This window comes from Macrobrachium nipponense, chromosome 14 (genome assembly GCF_015104395.2).
Source record: "Macrobrachium nipponense isolate FS-2020 chromosome 14, ASM1510439v2, whole genome shotgun sequence".
Lineage (NCBI taxonomy): Eukaryota > Metazoa > Arthropoda > Malacostraca > Decapoda > Palaemonidae > Macrobrachium > Macrobrachium nipponense.
The window spans coordinates 64,964,229-64,986,728 of NC_087207.1; the positions used below are offsets into that span (position 1 = coordinate 64,964,229).

Here is a 22,500-nt window from a genome sequence, read left to right on the forward strand (position 1 = left end):
CAAATGGACTGGCACAAAACGGGCGGGGAAACCCGACCACCCGCCAGAACACAGGACTCGCGTCTTTGTTTCCTATGAACAATGACTTAAGGAATAGCTGCTTATGCATTTTGCTGCGCTTCTGGCGGAGGTACCGACGAACCCGACAAAGATGCTTGGGAGGGGTCTTCGTGAGGGGGTTGGAAGGGCCTGAGCAAGGCGTTGGGGTGGCCATACAAAGATATTAACATTTAAAAAATAATGATGAATGGTTTATTTCTTTTTGCATGTTCTGTTTGTAAGTATTATATTAAACAAATCTTTTCACTCGTACAAACGCGGATTTATATTTACACGCACACACACACACACACACACACACACACACATATATATATATATTATATCTATCTATCTATCTACTATCTATCTATATATATATATATATATATATATATATATATATATATATATATATATATATATATATATATAACACCCAAGTGACCGCCTAATATGAAATTCTATATTATGGTAACAAACACTTTTAAGAGTATGTTACTTCCAAGGTATTGGTGAATTCGATGTAATAGAATAATTTGTGGCCTGATATATTTGTTAATCTAGAAGACATGTCTAGCTGATAAGTAAGAAATATTCTTATATTCTTGCTTATTATATAGTATATATATATATATATATATATATATATATATATATATATATTATATATATATATATATATATATATATACATATGCTTTAGGGCAAAGATTTTCTTGTATGCAGATGCAGATTTCGTTAATTAACTTATTAATTTGAAGATATTTTCTGAATCTTCGACGTTCTTCCAGATTTAGACGATGGACAAAAGGACAAAAACTAGCTGTTTGTTCCATTCACTAAGAACACAACACAACATCTATTCCGTCACTCGTCATGACCTCCGATGAGTGACGGAACAACTGTGGTTTTGTGATTCTTAGTAAATGGAACATAAGATAATCTTTTTTTTTTTCTTGTCCATCGATTAATTTTGGAAGAACGCCGAAGACTCAGAAAATATTGTCAAAACTATTAGAAGTTGATCAACAAACAAAAAGCCCTATGAATTCAAGGAAATCTGTATATAATATATATATATTTATATTATATATATATATATATATATATATATTATATATATATATTATATATATACATGGATGTATGTATGTTGGCATGTGCACGTATGTGGGGAAATATAAGATATCAAAGATGCTGGGCAATGTAGCAGAAACAACTATCTTAAAGGAGTGAGAGAGAGAGGAGAGAGAGAGAGAGTTGGTATATGTATATATATATATATATATATATATATATATATATATATATATATATATACATTATATATATATATATATATATATATATATATGTATATAATATATATATATATATATATATATATATATATATATATAATATATTATTGGGGTTTTTCTTTTTTATTCTAGAAAAGCTACACCTTTGTTTAATAATTTTTTTTAAGGGAGAATTTTTACGTACTGTTGTATATACATACCTACAAAACACACAAACACACACACACGTGTAATATATATATATATATATATATATATATATATATATATATATATATATATATATATATATATATATATATATATGTGTGTGTGTGTGTGTGTGTGTGTGTGTGTATGTGTGTGTGTGTGTATACAGCGGTTTGCAAAAATTCTTCTCTAAAAACAAATTATTAAATAAGTGTAGCTTTTCTAGAATAAAGGAGAGGAAAATCCAATAATAGCTGAGGGAAGAGGAATTTTCGCTTCCGACGTCGAAGATGCGACCTTGGTGCATTAAGGGGACGTTGGCCTAGTTGAGATACACGTTCTTTGTTTTATTGTAAAACTTGTCGGTGATGAATTTTCATTTGATTTTGCATCGAGTTTCATATAAGAGGAAAAGCCGAGTTGTAATATATCTATTTCTACAATGGTATTTTTCTGTGCCAAGTTTTAGATATGGTTTCTTTTCGTGACTTTTTTTCTTTTCAAAAGGAAGCAATGGGTCATCCAGGAAGGAAAAAAATGTTGTGCATTCTGTGGAATGCAGTTATTCCTAGTACATATGACTCTCTACATTTGTTTTTCTCAGATTTTTTTTTCCACTTTCATTACTGAAGAGCTTAAGGGAAACGAAGTAGCAAATCTTTATGGACCCATAAGAATGATAGCATCGAGTGTTTTAGAAAAAAGTTATAAGGTGGAAATTCCTCGCCTGACGAAACCCCGCCCAATACCTACAGCTTTAAGGTGGAGTAATGTTTCCTGGGGTTTTAAAGAAATTTGCCACTTGAGCTCTGTTATTTTCGTGTTCATTTTTACAAGTGAGTTTTATGATTCTTGTTTGTATTTTGTTTTCTGTAATACTTTGATTCTAAGTCATGGGGCGTCGATAATAATAATAATAATAATAATAATAATAATAATAATAATAATAATAATAATAATAATAATAGATGAAGGCTAAAATAAAGAAAAAACTATTATTATTATTATTATTATTTTATTTTTTTATTTTATTTTTTATTTTTTGCTCTATCACAGTCCTCCAATTCGACTGGGTGGTATTTATAGTGTGGGGTTCCGGGTTGCATCTTGCCTCCTTAGGAGTCCATCACTTTTCTTACTATGTGTGCCGTTTCTAGGATCCCACTCTTCTGCATGAGTCCTGGAGCTACTTCAGCCTCTAGTTTTTCTAGATTCCTTTTTAGGGATCTTGGATCGTGCCTAGCTGCCTATGATTATGGGTACGATTTCCACTGCATATTTTACCATCCTTCTTATTTCTTTTTCAGATCTTGAACTTATCCATTTTTTCCCCTCTCTTTCTCTCAACTCTGGTGTCCCATGGTATTGCGACATCAATGAGTGATACTTTTCTTCTTGACTTTGTCAATCAACGTCACGGCTGGTCTGTTTGCACGTATCACCCTATCCGTTCTGATACCATAGTCCCAGAGGATCTTTGCCTGATCGTTTTCTATCACTCCTTCAGGTTGGTGCTCGTACCACTTATTACTGCAAGGTAGCTGATGTTTCTTGCACAGGCTCCAGTGGAGGGCTTTTGCCACTGAATCATACCTCTTTTTGTACTGGTTCTGTGCAAGTGCCGGGCATTCACTTGCTATGTGGTTTATGGTTTCATTTTTCGTATTGCACTTCCTACATATGGGAGAGATGTTATTTCCGTCTATCGTTCTTTGAACATATCTGGTTCTTAGGGCCTGATCTTGTGCCGCTGTTATCATTCCTTCAGTTTCCTTCTTTAGCTCTCCCCTCTGTAGCCATTGCCAATTGTCATCGCTGGCTAGTTCTTTAGTCTGTCTCATGTATTGTCCGTGCATTGGTTTGTTGTGCCAGTTCTTTGTTCTGTCTGTCTTTCTCCTGTCTCTGTATACATGTGGGTCTTCGTCTAATTTTATTAGTCCTTCTTCCCATGCACTCTTTAGCCACTCGTCTTCACTGGTTTTCAGATATTGCCCCAGTGCTCTGTTCTCGATGTTGACACAGTCCTCTATACTTAGTAGTCCTCTCCCTCCTTCCTTTCGTGTTATGTATAGTCTGTCCGTATTTGCTCTTGGGTGTAGTGCTTTGTGTATTGTCATATGTTTCCTGGTTTTCTGATCTATGCTGCGGAGTTCTGCCTTCGTCCATTCCACTATTCCTGCGCTGTATCTGATTACTGGCACTGCCCATGTGTTTATGGCTTTTATCATATTTCCGGCGTTGAGTTTTGACTTGAGTATCGCCTTGAGTCTGCATATATTCTTTCCTGATCGTGTCCTTCATCTCTTGGTGTTTTATATCCCCTCCATCCATTATTCCCAGGTATTTGTATCCTGTCTCATCTATGAGTTTGATATTGCTCCCATCTGGTAGCTTTATCCCTTCAGTTCTCGTTACTTTGCCTTTTTGTATGTTGACTAAGGCGCATTTTTCTATTCCAAACTCCATCCTGATGTCCCCAGATACAATCCTTACAGTCTGGATTAGGGTATCTATTTCCTTGATGTTTATGATGTATTATTATTATTATTATTATTATTATTTATTTTATTATTATTATTATTATTATTATTATTATTATTATTATTTATTAACAGGTAATGTATTTACTAGCTAATAGGTAATGTAACATTTATCAATGATATTTCGACTTATTGTTAAGTCATCCTTTGATTAGTGAAGAAAAAAATGCAAGATTACACGAAAAACTAAAATTTGCAGAATTTACCATGATTCAATAAAAACATAAAAAAAAAAAAAAAAAAAAAAAAAAAAAAAAACGTTTCAAAATTTGTTTAATAGAACGGAAGTAGGCTATCTACAATAGATTTGTGAAGCTCGTCTGAAATCGACTCACTTATTCTTGGTTCTGAAAAGGATTTTGAAATCTTGCCAGTTGAAAGAGACGCTACATTCTTCTGTATAGTGTAAATGGATACATGAGCAAGGAGGCTTTTTCCAAATGTTGTCCGGTTCTAGAACTGGCAAGTGACCTCAAGAATATGTTTTGGAGATAACTAGGAGAGTTTATACGTATAAAAGCCCAAAGAGCGCGAAATATTTTCAGAGGCTTCCATTTCACCCAAAGCTTGATTATTATGCATTCCGGACAAAAGGTCTGGGGGAAGCACAATCGGAAGTGAAACCGGTATCTGCTGTGATTATCTAAATCAGAAAAAAAAACGATGACCGCTACATATGGGTTTCATTAAAACCAATAAAAAGAGGGAGAAACTAATAATAATGAAAATATTTTGCTAGAGAATAATTACAGAACAACTAAGTTGATAAAGAGTTGACGAGTGTAATGCAAATGGGAATTTCTTGTTTAATTAAAAAAATATATTTTGTAATTGGTTTCAATAGCTAATTCTATATTACATGAAGCAAGAGCCTTGAAAAATAGTTTAAATAGTAAATGTAAAATCTCATTTATAGTAAAGGATTCCAAAATCCGAAACAAAGCATATTTTTCTTTTTTAATGAATGATAGCCAAGTTGATTCGTTATGAAGCTATAGACCCCATCTTATAATGACTTATTTCTTTACCTTTATATTCTTGCACTAATTTATCTCATAATGTCTGAGCACTGATCTAATCCTATCATTATAACTGACTTATCATATCGTTATGTATTCCATTTCGCAGGTATGCGTTTGAAAATCTTTCATTTTCCTCAGAGGGGATCGAAATGATACAGTAATAAGACGTGCCGGAATGTTAAGCGCCTCTTAATTCATTGTCTTTCGATGATTTCAAATTATGACCTCGTCGTCAACTGAAATCATTGTTATTATATAGTAATATTACTGTATTCTGCTGATTTCCAACTTACATCTTCTGGCATTACTTTCCATTTGGTGAATAATAAAGTTGCTTTTTCTTTACTTGGGATTCTTTTTATTAGTTTATATCATTGTTTTTCCTGCAGAGTCTTCGGGACAGCAATCACAACCTCAGCTGTCCTGAACATGTTTATCCCAGCGGCCTCAAGACTACATCCTGCCGCTGTCATCTTCGTCAGGATTCTTCAAGGACTGGTTGAGGTAAGGTGCTCATTTGAGCACAGGTTTCATTTTTTTGGAAGTCGTGTCTGCACAAACAAATGTCTTGATTTGTACATGTACATGTATATTCACGCATTCGTATGCAAACATATTTAGGCTATGCATATATTTTTCTAACAACAACCCGTTTTCCATAATCAGATGTAGCTTCCAACAATAAACTAAACTGCATTTTATGCCATTGCCTGAACTCATGATAAAACAAAATTTCCACATCAGTCACTTCGTGTGCCTCTACGCAAAATGTTCATCTTCCTATTCGGCAAAACATTTGCTCCTTTTCTTGGTGTTTATCTCTGCTTTCTGTTCAAAACCTCTTTAATTAAAACTGGCCACTTTCACCTACCTCTTCTATTCCTTTCTTTTCACATGACTAAACCACATGAAACTCCTGATTCAGCTTTTCACTTGTGCTTAACAATATTCTACCTCCTCTTATCTGTGTATTGTTCACCCTTTCTATCGTAATTACTTCTCAGTATTGCATTTCTGATTTCATAACGTTTTTTTCCTCATTCGTATCTACATTTCAGTTGCATAAATGTGAGCTGCTTTATTTGTTTCATTCCAACTTTGGTGTCTACAAAGAAGATTCTCACCAGAATAAACTTTCGTCATTCCAGTATGATCATAATGACACGCATTTCTTCACCCTCTTGGGCTTAGTTCAGCTAAAGATCAGTTTTTTTTTTTTTTTTTTATAAACACTTAAAACTTTTTCCAACCTGGAAAGCATCTCTCCAACTCCGGTCGCTTACACTTTAGGATATACGATACGAGTAACTTCCAAACAAAATTATCATACCATGCCTAGTCTCAGCTTTGCTCCTATATACTATCATGCCTCTTTATTTTAGGCTTACTTTTACTATAATCAAACTCGTTTGTAACTGTCTGAATATTGTAAGTAATTGTTAGAAACTATATGGAAATGTGTTTAATGCAATAGAAGTACGCATTCATAAATTGTAACTCGCTAACAACTACGGGACATCACTTCTTATAAATGTGGGTAATCATAAGTCAGGAAAATGAATCGAGGAAAATAATTCCAAATCTTTTCACTAGACGAAACTTACTAAAAAGAAAATGGTTCCTTCAAGGGTATTTCTAAGTGTGATGACACCATCATTGTGAGGCCGGATAAGGTGAGGGGAACGGTAATATTGGATAAAAGTAACTACAATAACAAAATTACTACTATTTTAAGCGATCGTACAAGGTTCCAAAAAGTAAGTGTATCTAATTATTCAGAGTCGAGGATAAAATCATTATACATACATACATACATACATACATACATACATACATACATACATACATACATACATACATACTTACATACATATAAATATATGTATATATATGTTAATATATTTATATATATAGACATATATATATATATATATATATATATAGTATATATATCCTATATTTTATATGATATAAGTACTATATATATATATTATATATATATATATATATGATCATATAGTTTAGGAACTTTTTATAATATATATATATATATATATATATATATATATATATATATATATATATATATATATATATATTATATAATATATATATATATATATATATATATATATATGTCTATATATATATATGTCTATATATATATATATATATATATATATATATATATATATATATGATATATATATATGTATATATATATATATATATATATATATTATATATACATATATTATATATATATATATATATATATGTCTATATATATATATATATATTTATATATATATATATACTTATATATATATATATAGTCTATATAATATATATATATATATATATATATATATATATATATATATAATATATATATAATATATATATATAATTAATTTATTTCCTGAATTAAAACAAGCTCCAACCTTATTTGGAAAATACACTTTACGACAAAGCCTGGTATATTCAGGTATTCGCAACCTATGCTGTGCACCAAGTAGTGCTGGGTTTGTATTTAATTCTAAGCATCTTAACCACACAATTTTCTAAGAATTCTACGCTCGTTCTGCACAAAGCGTGGAAAGAAATTTTCCCTAACCCTATAATTATTTTGTTGGAACTTCAGGAGTTCAGAATATTTTAAATGATTTTTTTATGTTGAGCAGGCTAACATGCGTCTTATCTCAGTTTTTTTTTTATTTTATCTGTTTATTTTAGCTCGTTACTATTCGGCTATTAGGTTATTTGTCCTGTTTTCTCTTTTACAACGTTTGATTTGTAATTATCAGTTTTCTTTTCCAGAATTGTTGGTTTCCTTATTTATTCCCCTTAGGCTTCATTGCAGCAACCGGTTTTTCCAAATAGGGTTGCAGCCTGTTTATAATATATATATATATATATATATATATATATATATATATAATATATATGTAGTATATATATACACACACACATATATAAATATGTATATAATACATATATATATATAATATATATTATATTATATATATATATAATATATATATTTAATATACATATATATATATGTATATATATATATATAGAATAATATATATATATATATGTGTGTGTGTGTGTGTGTGTGTGTGTGCGTGTGTGTGTGTGTGTGTGTGCGTGTGTATGTATGTGTGTGTGTGCGTGAGTGTTCGTGTTTGTATGTGAGTGTGCATTTGCTCGCACGTTGCTACCTTTTTAAACTAAAGCTGGCAACGAATGTGCAATCGTACGAATAGAGTAAACAAAACCAAAGAAAGTATAAATCACAGTAAATCTAAATATCACAAAAGAAAAGCTAACAAATCTCCCTTGGAGAAAGCGGCTTCATTTCTCGTCCTTTTAAGTGGTGGCGGGAACCTATAAATCAGACGGCATAACATCCATCACACACCGAATTTCCGGCCTCCGTCAGCGCTTCCACGACGAATGAAGAAGAATAGAAGGGAGAACAAGAAGAATAGTATATAAAAGAGGGGGAAAAGAAACAGAATAAGGAGCATGAAAAAACTAGCGATTGGAATGAAGGAATCAAAAGCGGGAAAGCAGCTCTAACATTTTCTGATCGATATTTGTTCTGATGCCACGAAGTGTGGATATCTTGAAAAGCGCTCATAGTTTGAGTGTTGAACAATAAAATGTAATTCCATATACTGCAATAAAAAGAACAGCGAAATAACATAATGCTTGAAACTTACTTACTACTTAATGAATGATGTGGGATTGACGTTCACTGATATTTTTGCCATTCTTACGGGTATTGAGGCTACTGCAGAAATCCGGTTGTGCCAGGTTTCATTTGATTTGTTTCTCTGTTTTGATTTAATAACGCTTAGTGCAGAGAAAGGTGCTTTCAAAAGGTAGGTAGACCCATACGGTAGAAGTATTTCCATAGCATTCTTTCCAAAGTCAGGGTGCTCCTTCTTTACACAACTCCAAAGCCGTATGAGATTTGAGGCTTCAAATATCATTTTGAGGCCACGATCTACGCAATAATTTTCGTCGTTGTTATTTGAAAAATAAGCATCTGAAAGGCGAACGCAGGTAAAATCTCCCCCTGAGCATGTCTCCTTCCACAACTTTATTTTCATTTGAAAACCAACAGTTTTATCATACAATCTGAGAATGTTTGTATCACTACTCTGCAGAGATAAATTTAGCTCATTTAGTTTGCTCAATATGTCTGCAAGATATGCCAACTGTGCAAGCCAAGTAGTGTTTTCAATAAATGTGGCAAAAGGCAATCCGTTCTCTGATAAGAAGGAAGCTACCTGATCTCGCAACTCAACCTGGTGTGTACCCACCCACCCGAAAGCCACCGTGCCTGTGTGTGCTCAGATCCCAAGATTTCACGCAGTCTGTGAAACAGACGAGTACTTAGTGGCCTTGACTTCATAAGATTGATTCATTTATTGCATCATTCATTATCCAGTGTAACTATGAACTCATTTGTTTTGATGCTAATGATTCTCTGTGAAAGATGCAATGAATCCGCTCCACATACTTCTGTTGACAAGCAGTTGCGTTTCTAGGCTTTTACGTGGTTTTAAAAATGACGCATACACTGACTTATAGGAGGAAACTAGGAGGAAACTTAGCGCGAACGACTAGAGTTCACCAGCACTATCCCTGTACGTATGAAACGCGTCCTTCCTATTTACCCTTCCCTCCCTCCCTCCCTCCCTTATATATATATATATATATATATATATATAATATATATATATATATATATATATATATATATATATATATATATATATATATATATATATATATATATATATATATATATATATATATATATATATATATATATAGATATATATATATTTATATATATTTCCAATTTGGACAACACTAATCCGCCTCACTCCTTCCACAATACTATTGTTCTCCATCCCATCTAATGTCATGCCCGTTCAATTTCTACAACTGCCTGTTTCCCATTTACTATACTTTCCCCGGCTCCTTTGAAATGGTCAGCCACTAATTCATACGAGTCCCTACCATAATGCAACATAACACTTGTAATTCCATCAACTACAGTATCTTCCAGGTTCTCAATCTCTTCATTGCTCTCATCACAGGCTCACTATTCTCAAACTAAAATAACCCTTTTCACTCACGCTTCAGGAGCGCAGCCTCTCATCAAAATACTCACGCTATCGATCCAGTCTTACATTCAGGTCAGACAGCATCCAGTCATTTGTATCTTTGATTTCCCACTTGTTTGTCGGCCTTTCTTTTTTTATTCACATTATGGTAGAACAACATATTCACCCAAGTGTTGTTACGCCATGTATGTGTATATTTTAAAGATATATTTTTACACGGAATTTTGCACTAAGAAGAGACAGGATTAAATGGTTTTTTCTATGTAATGAAATCATTTCAACTATATTAGATATTTTTTATTTTTCACATAATCCTTATCATATATATGGGATCTTGTGTTATTCTCGGTTGTTTCACCATTAAAGTCAGATGTACTGACTTACCTGTTGCTCTCATAAGTTACGCGGCTAATCTTGTTGATATTCCTTTCATAAGTTCTTAGTTTTATTTTTATTTGCCGCGCCTGTTCCTCTATATATTATCTTTCATCTAAAAAGCTTTATTTTCTTTTAACCTTTTCATTTTTATATAGGTCTCTCCAGGTTCGTCGGTGTATGAGTCTCTTTACACTTTTTTGTATTGCTGCTTCATGTCTCTTCCCCTAGTGACTTTTTACTGCATCTTTTCTTTCAAGGTTCGAGCAGGGCACGTGATAAAATCAGAAGGGAACTCCTGAGAGTGAGACCCAGGGCTTGTAATCGGGGTTATTTCTGGAAGGAGTGCCAGCTGATGTTTCTGCTCCTCCCTTTCTTTTATCCGAATGAGAGAGAGAGAGAGAGAGAGAGAGAGAGAGAGAGAGAGAGAGAGAGAATATAATGTTTTACAGTGACATGAGAACTGAGGATGTTCTAATATGACACGTAAATCTATAACACAATATATGTATATAAATACATATACAAATCTTCAGAGAGAGAGAGAGAGAGAGAGAGAAGAGAGAGAGAGAGAGACGGGGGCGGGGGGTTTAATTCTTAAGGATAGGAAGAACAGATATTTCTCAATCAAGTTCAGACAATTGATAGACATAGAGACCAACGAATAAAGGTTTTAGTCTCTCTCCCTCCCTCCTCTCGCATGAAAAAGACCACTGATATTTTGGTCGTTCTAAAGGGGTTCTGGTAACTGAGTAGGTTAGAGTATTACAAAGGTGACCCTGGAGTTACGATTGTTAGGATGAAATTAGGTTTCTGTTGTCCATAATCTCACCCCCCGAAGGTTCTCATCGACTAGTGCTAGGCCTTTGTCGATGGGTAAGTGATTTTTAGATTCACAAATTGGTTCCTCTAATGCTCTCTCTCTCTCTCTCTCTCTCTCTCTCTCTCTCTCTCTCTCTCCACCACAATTTTCAGTCCTATTCATCTTGCTTTATTTCTTTGCTCTCTCTCGTTACTTTATATGCACTGTCGGCCTGTGCGTCTTCTCTTCTCTCTCTCTCTCTCTCTCTCTCTCTCTCTCTCTGACCACTCCTCAATCTCCCCTACTTCTCTATCAGCTAATCTGGTGCATAAATGAGGATCAAAAGGTCCCCGGGAGAGGATTAGAACGCCGAGATTAACACCTCGATTCCAGATCCATCAGAGCTTTCCATTTTTCCCTACTCAACAGGCCTTCGGAATTCCCGCATTCATTGCAATTCTAAAACACTTCCCCTTCCAAAGAGGCGTCTCCTTGATCGAAACTTGCCTGGATTTCTAGGAGGAGCTGCATTCCATGTATCTCATTTCTCCATCTTTTTCACTGGAATGCCAGCCGATGAATGGAATTCTGGTTGTAAATTCATCTGGTAATGAAGAGTCATTTTAACCGAGTGCGGAATCTTATCTCAAATAGGCACTATAAGATATTCGTTTGTGGGTTCTTATCAAATAGAATTCGACAGTTTCTTGCGTTCTTATGATTCTATCTTCACATTCGGTCGTTTTGAAAACCTTTTCTTATCATCTCTATCCTGGAAAATGGACTAGACAGCAGTTTTGTAAGTAGGTTTTGGCTATTTGTGAATAGTTTTGACGCTCACTGCGAAAATCTTTATTATTTTTATGTTGTATCTTGTAAAGTTAAAATGTTAGATATTCCTCAACACTTGTGCTTATCTTTCTTGGAGAAGCAACTTACTCTTTCAAATTTAATTCAACGTAAGACAAGTGCTCAGAGCGTTTGTGTGGATGGTGCCACGACCATAAAGCCAGTAACCCTTGGGAATTTAACCAGCCAGTTCTCAGTTCTAGGTTACATGTTGGTGTAATAATATGATGTCCTTGTTAGGGATAATCGAGGTAGATTGAAGTGAAGCGTAAATGGGAAAAAAAAGTAAGACCGACACATTATCATGCTCATATTACTATATGCAAATGTATCAGACAGGATTTAGTTAGTTAAGGAAGAAAAGTGTGTTATTCAAACGAAGAGCAAGCAAGGAGAAGAGATGAATGATCAATTTTTTTTTTTTTTTTTTTTGCAGAATTACAGCATCAGTTAAAATGGTTTATCTATACGAGTAATTGGTATTTTGGAGGAAGTATGGAGAACTGGATGTATCTTGAACCATTACATTTGTCTTTGTTTAAGACAAATGTAATGGTTCAAAATAACTTAGGAATGGTCTACATACAAGGGAATTATAACTGAAAGCTGCATCTGCCTCGCCCATGATTCAAACCTGGCACTTTGGTTTAGATACAACTATAAACAGTGATTTTGACTAAATAGCTCTATGTAGTCATATGCATATGATCCAGTGATTCACAAAACCAATTGTCATGTCTATAGAATTTCTTTCTCTACTGAGTTGGGTCCATATGCATTTTTTCTTAGGTTGGGCATAAGAGCTTTATTCTTAGATAAATACTTTATCCTTAAATATAGATTAATATGCGTCGTTTATTCTCCTTGATTTTCCACCAGCGGGTTTACCTAATTTCCCGGCAAAATTCTGTCACCTCAGTTGTTTACTCCTGACACTTACCGACGCACTGGGAATAAGAAGTACTCAACATTTTTCTTCTGATACTGAGGACGGGAAGTTTTTCTTTACTATTCATGGAGATTCTCCTATATTCCTTTATTTTCCTTCAATGGCCAGCGTTACCAAACGCAATTCATCTCATCACAAGAAAAAAGAAAATACAGGTGGAAATAGTATCCCCCTCCTCTATTTTATGTCACTAATTTTTTTTCGCATCTACCTCCACAAACCCTTTATTGATTTCTACACCTGCTATACGCACCTTGCCTTTGACATCATTGCCAAAGGGCTGTTAAGTAATTGGTTTCTGCGACTTACAGTTCCGAACCGTGTAAGAAAACTTTGCGTAAGCAATTCCCAAGAGCCAGATTTCCCTGTAATCTTTAGACTTTGTCCTATACATAACAAGAATGAATCAACGTATTCAGGGATGTCGGATGTCAATTTGCACTAATTACATGGGCTTTTAGTATTGCATTTAGGCACTTAATTCACAGCTCCTTAAAGGCGTATATTGCCTGCTTTGTTTCTGATGTTCATACATGCACTTAATCCACGGTGACATAAGGAGGCTTTTCGCTTACTCTCTTCTCCGATCACTACCAAGGTTTGCAGGGGACTGGAATGTTAATGGCGGTAATTCATGTAGGGGCCATAATCTAATCTGCTAAAAGGTGTTTAAGGCAAGTCATAGCCAGGTCTATTCCCTAATCCTCAGGCAGTCATTGTTTGCGTTATTTATATTGTTTACATTAGTTAAGAGATTGTTTATGCTTTGGTTATACTGCCTCTCATCCCATTAGTGATTCTTGAGACAAATTCTTCCGATTACAAACGAGAAATGAATAAAAGTAATGACAAACTTGATTATATCCTCTTTTACTTCCATATATTCCATGTCACCTTTGGACACTGACCCATAGTTTCCATGTTGTGTCTGTAGAGAAAATATTATCGGAAAGTGCAAAAGATTTTCAGTTTCAACGATCCATGAATTACAAATTCTTTTGTTAGTCTGGCTTTTCTAGCACTTTATTTCAACAACTTGCAGAAATATCCGCCTAGGACTTGTTTCTCTTAATTTTATTAAAAAGCGGTAGGTGTTCATTTTGTTCTTTTGTAAGAAACGGTATATTCATATCAATCTATTAGATGTGCTAATGAATAATATGAATACACAAATGCATACACTCACACACGTATGTATGCAAATACTTCCTTCACCAGTCTTTGTAGGTTCTTTATACTATCACCTACTGACATTACTTTGTACTATTGGAACTTTTCATCCAAAACCCTGACTCTATTTCATCTATAAGCATATGAAACATCCACGATATACATACTATATATATATATATATATATATATATATATATATATATATATATATATATATATATTATTACGTGCGTGGCTGCGTGAGGTTTATCATTTACTCTAAAATTAACTGACATCTAACAAGACTGCGTGCCACACAGGTAACAATAAAAAACAGGTGAAAAAGGGTAATACAAATTATGGATTTAAGGGAACTACAAAGTTACATTTAACTAAGTTTATTATGTCACAGGAGCTGAAGGTATTAGCTCCGTGGAACTGAGGTTACGTTTAACAAATTAAATAGTGTCGCTATGAAAACCTCAGAAAATGAAAATCCCTATGGAGAACCCGGAATTTAAAGGAATAAAATTCTTGTTCAATTATCACTAATCATAAAATAATAGTTAACAGCAGCTCTTCATTCTTTCATCCTGTGACTTGGGATGAGTGGTTGCTACCCTGGCACAGTGGAATACGTGAGATGCGGTACACAACTTCTTGCATTCTCCTAATTCTTGTTCTTTGACAATTGGAGTCCTGAAGTTCAGTGGACATGGGAAAATGGGCTTAGGGGGAGAGAGAAGTCTTGACCCCGAAGGTAAGAGGGGGTGTGAGTGACTGGGAAAATTCCCTGGTGTGAACAAGATTGAGTCTGCTAGGTGAATGTCGATAAGAGAGAGCCCGACTCGTTGCTCCAGTCATCTTTTTTCTCTCCTTTCTTTGTCTGTTGTTTGCCACATCTTGGCGCCTGCTTTCTTGAGGTGTTGACAGTTGCCTGGAAATGAAATTTGAAAGACAGCACCGGGTGTGGGAAACAGATGACAATGTTGGGTCCATTTAGCTGTAGGAGAGGCAGATTTTAGGGGAGGAGTGAAGTAGGAGAATCTGCTGGGTCGAATTGTTAATGACTAAGGGAAGGGGTAGGTACAGCTTCTGTGAGCTGATGTGGGTGGTCTTGCCTTTTACAAGAAGTGAAAAAAATATTGTACCTATATTCTATTTTAAGATTTCTTAAACTGAGGGCTTCACATACATCTCATGTATGTATGTTATAGCTCCCCTCAGAAAAAATATTTTATGCCTTTTTCGGTGTGAATGAATGTCTTAACAAGCATGAAGGTTTAAGAAATCTTACTCTCTCTCTTACAGCTTCACATCCCAATGTATATTACTTAAGATTGAAATTGAAACTAGGTTTGCCTGCAAGGTTTGGCTGAATTTTAAAGTTTTACTCTACATGGCTGGTAGGCTATGAGCAAATATTGTAGGAAATGATTCAATATGATTTTACGATTGAATGATTAAAATATTAGTTACGTATTTAACCTTTACAATGGTATTTCATGACTTGGAGTTTATCCTAACTACACAAAAATAAAATTTTAACTCTAACTAATTATAAAATTTTCATACAAACATTAATATAGTGTTTATGGGGATTCTTGACCCACTGTCTGACCTTGGTTAGTATGAAAAAATAATTGTACCAGCATGACTAGTAGATGACGCTGTGTAATTTGTACCAGTGTACAGTAAGTTTAACAGGTAGAATAAGGAGTAAATACTAGGACAAAAGAAAAATGGATTTGAAATTGCAATATGAATCACTATTAAAGATACATAGGAAATCAATCTATATGTTACAAAAGTGGGATGTATTGAGCGAATTGGCACCTGCCTCTGGATGAAGGTGCCAAGTACTTGGAAAGAAGTATGTGATTAGTAAGCAGTATAATGTGGAACAGAAATTTTAAGCTTTACTACACCCACACAAGGGGCGAGAAGTAGAAGTATGAAGGGAGTAAGTAGCACTTCCTCTGGATTAGGAGAGCCCAGTGGCTCTTATAGGCTACCTGTAAGACATTTGTGTTGTATCCCTCTTTCTTGGTCCTTGTCTAGACTACATGTTCTTTGATATAGGAGGAGCCTGTGCCATCAGATCCCAAGGATGAATTGGCATCTTTGGCACTCCTACTGCCTCAACAATGGGAGTTTTGAGGGTTGTCTGTCAATGGTGGCTCTGTAGGGGAACTTAATCTTCTCATATGAAATAGATCTGTGTGCCAGAGTCGTCAAAAGCTCTGACATGGCATGCATGGTAGTCACCTATAGGAGGTGCGACAATGATAAGACCTTCAGCTGAGAGCCTAAGGCTGAGGGTGTGACTACCGCCAAGGCAATGGCAGGTGTAGCAGTCTGGCTTCAGGACTTCACCCATAAGGCAGAATGTCTGTAAACTTTGCATGCAGTGCAATAGTTCCGGCTGTAGTCTCTGGATGACGCTGTTCCGTTAAAAGGAGCAGGCCTGCTGCTGGCTCGGGGAGGCATTGCATCATCCGAGCTCGTAGGGGTAGCGGTTGTCACAGGGTGTTGGTTGTTGTGTGGTTTCTTGCGACACTGCTCAATGCTATGTCCAGTTCGTTTGCAGAACTTGCAAGTAACTGGGCTTAGAAGTGGGCCCATTCTTGATCTGGGCTGTTGAGGATGTGGAACTAGGAGGCGTAACTTTCTTGCCGAGAGAGCTGAGGTGGGAATGATGTGTTTCCCAATCATCTGACAAACGGCAGCATTCAGCAATGGTAGTGAGTGGGCCGTTTCTCATATATATAAGTGGTGACTACACTTGGAGCATAATAGAAAAAATCCTCCAGTTGCGCATGCTCAGAAAGGTCTGCAAGCATTTTGACTACAAGGGAATCCAGCCAACAGTTGAAATTTCTTTATTTGTGATATGTCCAGTCAGTCCAGGACTGTCCGGCTTCTTTGCATAGGCTACGCCAGCATTGTCTCCAGCGTTCAGGTGTAATTTCGTAGGCTTTGTTGACCACCCTTCTGACTGCTGCAAGACTCCTTGCTCAGTAGTTATCAAAGTATGTAGTGCAATTAAACCCTTGCCCTTCATGTGCTTGTTCAGAATTAGTGATATCTCGATTGCAGTGGGGGCATAGTTGGCAAACACATTCTCTATGTGATTGAGCCATGCTTTGGGCTCATCTTCCGACCACGTCTGGATGAGCATGCTCATGCTGCTTAGAGTGGACTGGGGTGTGGCTGGAGAGGGGTGATCGACTCTATGTTGGGCGAGTACCATGGCACTGTTGTGGCGAGGTTGTTCAAGAGCCAACTCATGGATATGCTGGGCTTCTAGCACTAGTCTCCTTCTCCTCCCTAGCTTCTTGATTTCCTCTCCTTCTCCTCCGTAGCTTCTGATTTCCTCTCTTTCTCTTTGAGCTTTAGTCACTTGGGTGTTGATCCAAGTTATGATGGTTTCTCCTCTAAGGGCCAGACCCTGTTCGATTTCTAGAAAAGTCCGCTATAATTCAGGATAAGAAGCCTTGGATGTGGGAGAGAGGTGTATTGCTGAGTATTAGTCTTCTTCATAGAATGGTAAGTGCCCTCAATGGCATTGGTATTGAGTAAGATGGTGTGCCATAGAACAGGTGTGGCACTGTGAAAGCAGGACCAAGATGGAACTGCATGTTACGAATCTGTGGAATCACCAAGGCAGGAAAACAGGAAAGAAGGGCCAAGACAGGTCCTCAATGTGTGAACCTGGGGGAGTTGCTAAGGCTGGGATTGGAAAGAGAATAAAAGTTGCTGGCTGGTCCCATGGGATGAAGGTTTATTCAAAGTAATGCTCATGGCACTGGGGTAGATACCTGTAAATGGCTTGGAAGAGCCAAGGACTGAAAGGCCAATGAAGGTTGTGCATAGATTTGGTTCATAAAGCACAGGATTGTTGATGTTCCCTCAAGAACAAAGTTTTTGTGTCCCTGTTACAGACCGAGGTCCGCTCCAGGTTCGTTAATATAATAAAACAAATGATTCGACACCAACAGTTGAAACTGGGGATATGAATATAGAAAGAAATGCAAACAGAACAAAGGTTTATTCACAAGCTTACTAACAGAGATAAATACAGAATGGTTTCTCCTATTTACATAACAAAAGTAAAATCTTACCATGCATGAACTGGGGAAACATTGAGGTAATGAAAATACTTGCTGGCCAGTTTTGTAGCTGTCGAAAATCAATGCTCGAAGCGACGGCTTCACAAAGGAGAACTATAACTTTAGAAGTCTTCTTGACTCCGTACTGCAGAAAGCAATGTCTATTCTTGATACTCTAAGGGCTGGTTACTCCTCAAAACCAAAATTGTAGGACGTTTCTTCTCTGAAGGCTGACTCAACATCTGAATATCTCCCTTTCTGACTACGGACGACTTGACTCAACCTAACTCTCATGCGCCTTCTTCTCTTATCCTTCGATTGTTCCTTCTTCTCTTGTCTCTTTCTGATGATCTCTCACTGGAGATCTCTGCTCTGATCTCTGATACTTCATCAGTTGTATATATAAGTTGATCTGGGGGTGGGGCTGAAGGGGGCGGAGCATAAACAGCAAACGTCACAGACTCCCGACAGGAACTTTTAGAAGGATCTAGACGAGATGTTGCATCATAATACACTGCGTTCCTGACGACATGTCGGCGCCTGTCGAGTTCCATATCCCACCTGACGCTTCTAGAACAATCATGAGAACAGGCGCCTCCAACACGTGCGCGAATGCCTCCTGGCTGCCGACCTACTTGAAGAAAATGTATTTTCCTTTCTTTTAATATGTTTTACTTCGCTATAGAGCGATTACCATGACAGTCCCTCAGGACGTTGTTTCATTCACGGGGAACGAGGGTAAAATCAAAGTACAGGTGTTATGAACTTGCGCACGAACAAAACCGGCTATTGCACAAGTTGCTAATAGGTGTTCGAAAACACAGGGTAACATCCTCACAGGCTGGTACCGATGTTTGTGCAGTGATTATGTAATAGTTAAGTATAATAAATGCGTGCGGGAGACCACAAAATCAAAGTGCAAACGCTAGTGACTTGAGCACGGACAATACCGGCTATTGGACAAGTGATAAGTGGGTGTTCGAAAACACAGGGTAACATGCACACAGGCTGGTACCAATATTCGTGCAGCGGTTACATAATAATTAAGTACAGTGAATGTGTGCGGGACACCGCAAAAGCCTAATAAAAGTAATAAAAAAAATTGGTAATGGTAGAAATGAAATCTCGCTAATGAGCACGTAAGTTTTGAATTGTAAATGGGCTTGTGGTATCTGCCCCTTGCAAGACTTACGCAAGGAAATGAAATCAGGATAAAAATAAGGGAAATTGCCAAAATGTTTGCTAGTTTCAAAGGAACAAAAGAAAAGTTATGCTTTAAAGTTTAATGTACAAAATGTAAAAATTTCCCTCCCTGCGGCTCAGGTATAAATATTGCTGTTTGATTTAGTAGGTCAAACAATATATGGGTCTGATGTAAAGCAGAAGGTTTATATATCACTCACAATATAAAAAGTCGTATGCTACGTAACATGAGTAAATATTATTCGCCTCTCATAACGGGTATTCAAGAATGTTTTCCCGTATAGAAAATACGTTGATGATTAAAACATTGTTCACGTTATGGAATGCTCTAAGTGAAAGATGAAAGGGGTTTAATGCTCAAGAACTGTCAAACGTTAAGTCTGTGTCAACGCTTGCTATGGATGCACAATGGTGGTTCCACTCGTGCTAGCGAGAGTATTACCAACATAAATACTCGTTGTCATACGAATGCAAACACAGTTTTGTTTTTTATGTGGTTATAATTTATTCACAACAGATTCTTATATGAATTAATATTACAATCGTACGTGAATGAAGTTACTACGCCAATTTACTAACAAGTTAAAGTTTCCTGCCAATCTAACAATTTACAATGGTTATCACTGTACTTTACTAGCTAATGTCCTAACTACTAGAGACGCGTTGTCTCGCAGATAACATACCCGAATTAGAGTACGGCTATAGTATATGCGCTAGTGGCAACAAGCCTTCTCCGAGGGCAATGAATGAATTTTGTACGCACTAGTTATCACTCTCTGTTTGAACACTTAAGAATAATAATAAATAATATGGGTGTAAAAGGTGCAAAAAAAGATAAAGATGGGATTTACAATAAAGGTTCGTTTCTCTCGCAAATTCTCATACTAGTAAGTGGGATTGATTTTTACTAAGATTATTATTATGTCACTCAGAAGAATTTTACACAGGAGCTGAAAGGTCTAGCTCGGGGGCTCCGAGGTTACGTTAATTAACAAATTAAGTAGTGCCACTATGAAAACCCCAGAAAATGTAATTCTTTTATGAAGAACCCGGATTTTGAAGGAATAAAATTCATGTTCAATTATCACCAATCATTCAATAATAGTTAACAGTAGCTCTTCATTATTTCATACTGGGACTTGGGATGGGTGGTTGCTACCCTGGCACCATGGAATACGTGAGATGCAGTACACAACTTGTGGCGTTCTCCTGAATTTTGTTCTTTAACAATCAGAGTTGGAGTTGAGCCGGACATGGGGAAATGGGTTTGGGGAGAGAAGTCTCGACCCGGACAGTAAAAGGGGGTGGGAGTGACCAGGAAACTTCCCCTGGTGTAAACAGGACTGAGTCTGCTTCTCCAGTCCTCTTTTTTCTCTCCTTTCTTTGTCTTTTGTTTGTCACATCTTGGCGCAGGCTTTCTTAGGGTGTTGATGGTTGCCTGGAAATGAAATTTGAACGAAAGCACCAGGTGTGGGAACGACTTGTGTGAGCTGATGTGGGTGGTCTTGCTTTTTACAAGTGAAAAGAATATTGTACATATATTTCATTTTAAGAATTCTCAAACTAAGGGCTTCACATACATCTTATGTATGCATGCTACAATAATACATACACACACACATGTATATATATATATATATATATATATATATATATATATATATATATATATATATGTGTGTGTGTGTGTGTGTGTGTGTGTGAGAGTGTGTGTGTGTGTGTGTGTGTGCATTTGGAAATGAATGCATGGGAACGTCTTTTGCAGATACGAATTTGTGACTCACATCAGGAACAAACACTGGTCTTTCAAGCAAGAGTCCAGGGCATTGGAAATACATCTGTTAGTTTATAAAAGAAGTTGGAATCTAAGTACTCCGTATTTGAGTTTTTTCCCGGGAAGTGCCTAACGCCTGACGTACCAGGGATTTTTATACATCTCTAAGATGAGATAATGAGGGACATAAAAAAAGAGTAAGAGCTTTAGATTAAAAGTTGCTGTATAAATGAAAAAAATTACCTTGATAATACAAAGAATGGCTCATGTAAGTTGCAAATTGGTGTAGAGAAGCTGCAAAGACTGTTGAAGGAAGTGTTTGCAAAAGATAGCAAAAACTGAATGGCTATTAAAAAGGAAATGAGGAAGTAAGTGGTGTTAGTGCAACTGACGATGATAAAATAAAAAGCGAATAAAAGAAAAAGCTAAGCTATTAAGATGGATTATTTGCTTAATGTCTGAGGAACAAGAAGATTAGTAGTATGCACTTAGGGTGAACTGCATTTCAGACAGACTGAGTAAAACAACTGGGATTGCAAATTTTACTGCACAATGGTTTCATTTGTACACAGATGGTATCTGTCACCACACACACACACACACACACACACACACACACACACACACATATATATATATATATATATATATATATATATATATATATATATATATATATACATAAATATAACCATCACATGGAAGTGATTTATACTATATTTATCTTAACTCAACAGAGCTAAAAATAAAAATCAACACCTGACAGGTGCCAGGGAGTGGATCAGGTAATCTGTTTACAGATTTGATCATCTCTTTTCCACGAGTATCTACCGCCTTCCTCGAAATTTAAACATTTTACATAGTATTTTTGAAATAGATAGAGCAAGTTTATACATCTCTTGACAAGATATTTTTGTTATTAAATTCCATTATAAATTAGACTCATTAATGATATATATATATATATATATATATATATATATATATATATATATATATATATATATTATATATCATTAAGAGTCTAATTTTATAATAGG

The 22,500-nt window shown here is 35.8% G+C and overlaps 1 protein-coding gene across 1 annotated transcript in view; it reads left to right on the forward strand.

Annotated features, from left to right (window-relative positions):
- The window catches only part of LOC135226570 (vesicular glutamate transporter 1-like), a gene marked incomplete in the record, with an annotated part of 460,825 nt that overhangs the window by 331,837 nt on the left and 106,488 nt on the right, over positions 1–22,500 (forward strand). The window contains 1 exon segment of the mRNA XM_064266253.1: positions 5,484–5,598. Coding sequence (XP_064122323.1) covers positions 5,484–5,598 — 115 coding nt within the window.